This window comes from Nycticebus coucang, chromosome 10 (genome assembly GCF_027406575.1).
Source record: "Nycticebus coucang isolate mNycCou1 chromosome 10, mNycCou1.pri, whole genome shotgun sequence".
NCBI lineage: Eukaryota > Metazoa > Chordata > Mammalia > Primates > Lorisidae > Nycticebus > Nycticebus coucang.
This window is the reverse complement of record NC_069789.1, coordinates 118,782,927-118,790,334: the sequence shown is the minus strand read 5'-3', so window position 1 is coordinate 118,790,334 and position 7,408 is coordinate 118,782,927. Positions and strand designations below refer to the sequence as shown.

Genomic DNA, 7,408 nt, shown 5'->3' with positions numbered 1-7,408 from the left:
TTCCTTATATTCCTGAGGTGCTGAGCTCCAGAATCCTACTCAGACAAGGATGCAGACCCCCAGGGTCCTGGCCCCATGGGGTTGAGAGACCCCAGAATTCCAGCCCTCAGACATCTTGGATCTAGAATCCTTCACATTTCAGGTTCTAAGCCACAAGCATGCTGGGTCTATGAATTCCGGAATCCTAGTTGCTTCCCTCACAGCATTCTCCCCCCTCCTCCTCTACACCCGGTTCATCCTTGGCTCTCTCCTGTCCCCCAGCTCCCCCGGGGCTCCCACAGACATGATGCAACCAGGCCAGAGCCAGCAGGGAGGTGGGAGGCAGGAGAGAGATGTAATTACAGCCCATCCTGCCTCAATCCTACAGGAAGCTCAGAGTTGGGGCCCAGGGGACCCTAATCCAATGTGAATAATGGAGCACTTGCTGGACTCATGCACAGCCCCACTGGGGAAGGGAGTCTCAGCAAGCCACCTCCAGCCGGGTCCAGGGGTGCAGCCCCAAGCTGGGGAGCAGGACTGTCAGGTTCAGGGGAGGGGAGAGAAGGGGAGGAGGTGGCCCTCAGGCCAGCCAGGTAAAATAATGGTCCAAACCCACAGCTTTTGCAGTCTGCATTTCCCCAACTTTCAATCAATACACAGAACATTTCACTTTCCCTTCCTCTATCAGAAGCCCCCACCACAGGCTCGGTGATAAAAGGCAGCTGGCCCTCTAGCTTCCTTAAATAGTTGACAATGGGACATGGTGGGACTTTGGCAAGCTGGAAAGCCCAGGCCCTGCCTCATAGCCCATGGTTACCCTGTGGGTCACCATTACTTGCAATTCCAGAGAAGCCGGAAATAATAGTCTTTCACGTGAACTATCTGTTTTTCAATTTGGCAACCAAGTCAAAAACATTTTTAAACATGATGGAGGCCAAAAATAGACAGCCAGAAAAATGCAGCTGCAAGCTTTGTATGTTCTGTGAGCCAGCAGAGTGTGAACTGGGAACTAGAGGGCAGAGCTAAGGCTGTCACAGTCACCTCTGTGTCTCCAGAACATATGTATAGTTAAACGAAGGAATATACTCATTAATTTGTCTCCTCTCCCTTCCTCTAGCCGTGTTTCTCTCTTCTCTAGGTCCTCAGGTTTCATTACTACCATGTCCCAGCTCAGATGTGCCCTCCTCCCAGAAGCCCTTCCTGACCCTCAAGCCGAGTTAGGTGCTCCCTCTGAGCTCACCACCTATCCCAGCACTGCCTACTTTGGGTTGTCACCATTTGAGAACAGATCTGTCTCTCTCACTGAACTCTGAGCCCCAAAAGGGCAGGACCAGGGCTGTCTCTGTCACCATCTCCCCAACCTTGCCCAGTGCTGGTCACAGAATAGGTTGTCAGGGAGGGTGTGCAAGGATGAAGGAAGGAAGGAACAGGGGAAAGTTCAGCACTTGGGGACAGAAGTGGGCCTGTGGTAAGGGGGAGTTGGGTATGAAAAAGAGTCATCAGAGGATGAGAGCCATGGGATGGCCAGTGGGGATTCTAAGAGTCTCCAACCCAGGAGGAAGGAGAGGAGAGAAGCAGCTGAGGGATTCTGTTCTAGGAGCACTAGAGTCCACAGTCTGAATTCACCCCATTACTTCCTAGGTCCATGACTTTGAGCAAGGTACTTCCTTTGACTTAGCTTCCTCATTTGTAAAATGGGTATCATACAAGTAACTGCTTCCTGGGGCTTTGGGACAATTAAAGAAGGTCAAGTTCAGATGGTGGCGCACTCAGTAAAGGACAGCGCAGGCACCCATTTCCTCCGAGGCTTTGGAGGAGTTGTATGCCCTCCGCACCCCATAATACCCCTCACTCCACACCCACTCAGAAGAACGGGAATGGATGGCTGGCCACTCTTAGCTCAGTGAGAAGGGCACTGGCCACGTGCACTGAGGCTGGTGGGTTTGACACTGGCCCCAGCCTGCTAAACAACAACAAACAAACAACAACAACAACAAAAATCGGAAGCCTGGGCAGCGCCTGTGGCTCAGTGAGTAGGGCGCCAGCCCCATATACCAAGGGTGGCTGTTCAAACCTGGCCCCGGCCCCGGCCAAACTGCAACAAAAAAATATAGCCGGGTGTTGTGGCGGGCGCCTGTAGTCCCAGCTACTCGGGAGGCTGAGGCAAGAGAATCGCCTAAGCCCAGGAGTTTGAGGTTGCTGTGAGCTGTGTGATGCCACGGCACTCTACCCAGGGCGATAAAGTGAGACTCTGTCTCTACAAAAACAAAAACAAACAAACAAAAAAACCCCGGAAGCCTGTAATCTCAGCTACTAGAGAGACTGAGGCAAGAGAATCGCTTGAACCCAAGAGTGTGAGGTAGCTGTGAGCTGTGATGCTACAGCACTCTACAGAGGATGACATAGTGAGTCTCTATCTCATTAAAAAAAAAAAAAATGGTAAGGGATACTCCCCCCTCACATGGCCCTAAGCTCTGTGTGCACTCAGTTTCCATAAAAGCACAGGCACTACTACAGTCACCAAGTTTATTGGATTCATATTTTGGCAGGACAGGGTAAGCTGTCGGGAGGGCTTAGAGCAGTACACAAAAGAGACGCTTGTCACGGAAGGGGTTCTCAGCGGCGGGTACCGGCGTCACCAGCGGGTCGTCTTTGGCGTGCATCTCGCAGAAAGCCAGGAGCTCCGCGGCTGCTTGGGACACCTGAGGGCGCACTGGTTGAAGCGCTGTTGCCCCGCCCTCACGGCTCCGCCACTCCGAGCCGCTGTGGGCCCCGCCCTCATGGCTCCGCCCCTCCGAGCCGCTGTGGGCCCCGCCCTGTCCTCACGGCTCCGCCCCTCCGAGTGGCTGTGGGCCCCGCCCTGCCCTAAAGGCTCCACCCCCTCCAAGCTGCACCAAGCCCCACTCGGTGTCCTGCCTTGTTCCAAAGGGATCCTCCTACTGCGGCTCTGGACCCCGCCCCCAGCACAGTCCCCAGAAGACTCCAATTCCAGAACCTCCACCCTGTTCCCATCCTGACCCGGCACCTTCACGCGGTCGATGTTCACCTCCAGCTTCAGTTGTTCTACCGTCTTGCGGGCCTCGGCGATTTTGGCCATGTTGTTGGACATGGCTGTGGTGGGGAAGGGGTTAAAAGCTGGGCGAGAATTGAAGGGGGTGGGTGGGCGTAGAGTAGGTTAGGACACTTCTGGATCCAGAGGTGGGGCTGGTAGAGGTGGCCCGGGTAACCTGGAGTTGGTGGAAGGGTGCACGAATGGGGTGGCAGGGGCAGATGAAGGGAGACAGATTACAGGGAAAGGAATCAGAGGAGGGACGGAGGGGTGCACAAATGGAAGCACCTAGAGGCAGGTGTGGAGAGGAGCAGAGAGGGGCCAGGGGAGGCAGGAGGGACGCACAGATGGGAGGTTGTGATGCAGGTGGAGGGAGGGACGAAAGGACAGGGCCACAGGTGCTGGATCAGGATCCAGGTGTCCTCACCCTCTGAGGATGGAGTATGCACCAGGAGGGGGCCCCTCCCCAGGCCAATTAGTGGTGGCTCCAGGGAGAACTGAGAATTCAGATCTCGGCGGGAAGGGCGCAGAGGGGGCTCATTAGGGCCTTAGCAGCAGCTGCCCCCTACACCCCCCGGGGGACCCCCTTCCTCAGCCCTGACCACCTCAAAGGCTCCTCTGCTCATTAGCAGCCCGGAAGAGACTGGGAAGAGGGGCAGAGCCGATGGAGAGAGAGACAAATGGACTGGCAGAGAAAGGGATAAAGTGACATAGGGAGACACTGAGGCATGGGGAAAACGAAGAGATTGAGAAGGGATAGAAAGAGATGGGGAGTGGTGCGAAGGAGGAAGAAGATAGAGGGACAATGGAAGGGACAGAGTGACAGAAGGGGAGAAAGGCACCCACGGTATAAGAGACAGAGGGAGGGAAGAGAGGGACAGAGGAGAGAAGGGACCAGGGAGAGAGGGAGACGGAGGGATTGGTAGCGAGATGAGCAAGGAGGAGGAGAGGGGGGCAAATGGAAGGACAGAAGGAGACATAGGCAGATGGGAACGCAAGAGGATAAAGTCATTCCCAGGCCGACAGACAGTGGTCACAGAGCAGGGAAAGGGACTAGCAATTGGAACCAAGACCAGAGACTCTTACCTGTTGCTGCTCAGGGCTGGGATGGCGCACGGTGGCAGAGGCTGGGAGGCAGCGTCTGGGAGCCCCCAGCCCGCCCCGCCCCCTCCCCTGGGGCGCAGCCCCTGAGGACCCGCCTCCTGCCGCCAGCCACCGCCTTCTGCCCCACCTTGGAGCTGTCTCTCTGGGTCTTCCTCTCTGTCTGTCTGGGCCCCTCTTTGTCTCTCTCCCTATGTCTCTCTCTCCCTCTCTGTGTCTCTCACAGTCATAAGAAAAGACAGTCTCTCTAGGTGTGCCCCCATGCCCTGCTGCAATTATTACACGGTCACATAAACCCTCCCCGGGTGCCCCACACAGCCTCTCACTCTGTCACACATACTTTCTCACCCTATCACACGGGTTCACACTTGTCACCTCCGTGTTACCCTATCACAGATGGACCCCTGCCAAAAACATACAGACTCTCACAGGGAGTGCCTTACACAGTGAAGCATCCTGTCATGCTGTGTCACATGGTGGCACAGTCTCATGAATGACCTGTGCTCAACACAACATCCACGGTCGTTCACAATGCCACGCAGTCACTCACAGTGTAGCACACCATCAAAAATAGCAGCTCCCATGACTGCCCAGTCAAATAAACTATCTGAGAGTGTCAAATGTACCAGTAGTATGTCACAGTGTCACACACAATCTCTCAAAAGTCACACACATTCATGCGCAATTTAAATTCTCTCAGTTTCACACCCTAGCAAAGCCTCACACACACTTTCTCAGTGCCTCACACGGTGACATCTAATTACCCATGCACCCTCCCTGCCAAGTACTATCACAAACTGTTTTATAGTATTTCCTAGTAACACATGGTCAACTATCCAGTGACATGCACTGTGGTCACACACATTCCAGCACAATCTCTCAGAGTCACACACATCTAACACATGCCCTCCACACACAGCCTCATAGAGTCTGTCTCTGTCACATGCACATATCCCATCTCTTGGTGTCAGACATAGTTACACGTGATGGCTCAGTGTGTCACAGAATCTCACAGTGTTTCACATGTATACGCCATTGTGTATGGGACTCACAGTGTGTACCACACACGGTCTCATTTGTGCTCACACAACAATGTCCCAGCATTGCACACTTACACACACAAGGTCTCCCTCACTCTTCTACCTGAGTGCCTCACACAGATGCACACTCAGGCATACAGTCTATTACACCCCAGCCCCCTCCAAACCTCTCACGATGCCTGCTCACACGTCTCTCTACGTATTCCAGTCATCAGTCTCACCCTCTCTCACACAGTCTGCCCGTGTGATGCACACAGCGCTCACATGCTCACTCTGTTGCACGCACTGCCCTCTCACATGCACCATCACACACAATCTCTCACTCCACATAGGCCCCTCCGTGTTACATACAGTCCCCCAAAGAGTGTTTCTCACACCCACTCACACCCACCCTCACAATGCCACACATGATCACCCACAGTCTCTCAGTATCACTGATAATGTCACACATGCAGTCCCTTTCAATCACTCCTCATCACACTCATCACACACAATGTCATACAGCCAAACACAGTCATACACCATCTCACGGCAGTGCACACTTGTTAATCTTCCAGGGTCACAAACCATCTCAGGGAAGTACACACTCGCACAGCCTCCCGGAGTCACCCACAGACACCGCAGCTGTTCCGCACACACCCCTTCTGGCGCTCACATTTAGCCCCCAGCCTCTCCCGACAACCCCCGCAGGCCACACGGGGGCGCCAGCGGTCCACTAAGCCGCCCGCCCTGCCTGCGCCAAAGCCACATAGGAGGCAGGAACCGAGGGCAGGACGACCCCACTGGCCCTGCGGGAGACGGAAGCGGAGCTCCAAGTCCAGAAAAAGGCTTAGGAGGGAGATAGGGACCAGAGGGAAAGCCCAGAAAATGGGCACACAGAGAAATTCAGAGAGCGGGAAAGAGATGCGAGAGAGACAGAGAGACGCAGAAAGAGAGAGAAGGACACAGAGATTTAGAGAAGTAGAGACTAGGGATTAAGAGTGACAGATGAAGAGAGGACTGCAGAGAGAAACAGAGACACGAGATACAGAGGAAACACAGACACAGAGGCCACAGTAGAGACACAAACCGAAATGTAGAGTCAGACACAGGGACAGAGAAACACAGAGATGGAGACAGAGGCACGCAGAGAGACAAAGAGACCCACTGGGACTCCTTCCACTTGGGGACCCGACGGCGGAGGCGGGGCCTGCAGAGGCGCGCCAGAGGGGCGGGGCCTGGAGCAGGGCTTCTAGAGGCGGTCTGGGCTGACATTGGAAGGGCGTGGCCTGGCAGAGGCGTGCTCCGAGGGGCGGAGCTTGAGGCTTGGGGCTCTTTCCTGTCCCGGCAGAGGAGGTAGCCTTGGGAAGACATAGAGGTTGGGGAGGAGCGTCTCTACCGCAGTCGGCCCACCCCGATTCGATTTTTACCTCCAGGACAGGAAAACGAGACAGGCGGGGAGGGAATACCAGCCCAGGTCCCTGGTAGCGATTTGATAGGGGGTGTCAGACCCTGGCTTCCCTCCCCCTTCCCCTGCGGGCGCAACTGGGCCAAATCCGGGAGAGGAACCCGGCCCACATCTGGAAAGCATCAGGCGCGCCGGACGTGCCAGGGCCCCAGGCCGGGCTACGAAAGGGGAGAGGGGAGCCAAGACTTTCCCCCCTCCCCATCGGGGTCTGCCGGCGCCGAGGAGGGGCCTGGGCGCGGGCCGAGCCTCTGCGCCTCACGCAGCTGGTTTCCATCAGCAATTCTGGCCTGGGCAGCCCCCAACGAGAAAACCCAGCTTAGAGCGGGAGAAGACACAGTGACGACCCAATCTTCCCTGCACCTCTTCTCGACCGCTGCTGGAGGCTGGGGCGGTGGCGAGACAGACCGGCACTGCCTGAAACGAGCATAACCTCCGCTACTGTCCAAGAGCTGTACACCCAGCCGTCTTTCTACCCTATGGATAAAGTTAGGTCTTGCCCTAAGCTTCAGCCAGAGGGCAACCTAGTGCTCTTTGATATTACTGTCCCCAGTTTGGGGAAGAGGAAACTGAGACCCTAAATTCAGATGCGGCTATGGCTTTAATTACTCATGAAATAATCGATGAATCGCATCAGTGAATTTCAGGATCAAATACCCAGCGCCTACTGAGTATCTCCACCTGGTTGTCTAGAGGGTATTTCAAACTCAATGCATTCAAAACCGAGCTCCTGAATCCTTCTGCCAAACCCTCACCCGCCTCAGGCTTACCCATCTCAGATAATGGCAAAACCCT

The 7,408-nt window shown here is 55.2% G+C and overlaps 1 protein-coding gene across 8 annotated transcripts; it reads right to left on the bottom strand.

The window, feature by feature from the left end:
- Positions 1-2,497: 2,497 nt before the first annotated feature.
- On the bottom strand, positions 2,498-6,310 carry GNG8 (G protein subunit gamma 8). Of its 8 annotated transcripts, none has more exons than XM_053604188.1 (4): positions 4,115-6,310; positions 3,456-3,539; positions 3,005-3,206; positions 2,498-2,681 (listed from the first exon to the last, which is right to left on the bottom strand). In XM_053604188.1, the coding sequence occupies exons 3-4, from the start codon at positions 3,086-3,088 to the stop codon at positions 2,553-2,555; spliced, it is 213 nt and encodes a 70-aa protein (XP_053460163.1). In that variant the 5' UTR covers positions 3,089-3,206; positions 3,456-3,539; positions 4,115-6,310; the 3' UTR covers positions 2,498-2,552. The 8 variants fall into 8 exon arrangements, with proteins under 8 accessions (XP_053460163.1, XP_053460166.1, XP_053460168.1 ...); XM_053604191.1 differs by having other exon boundaries at positions 3,005-3,114; XM_053604193.1 differs by having other exon boundaries at positions 3,005-3,090.
- Between the last annotated feature and the right edge of the window lie 1,098 nt (positions 6,311-7,408).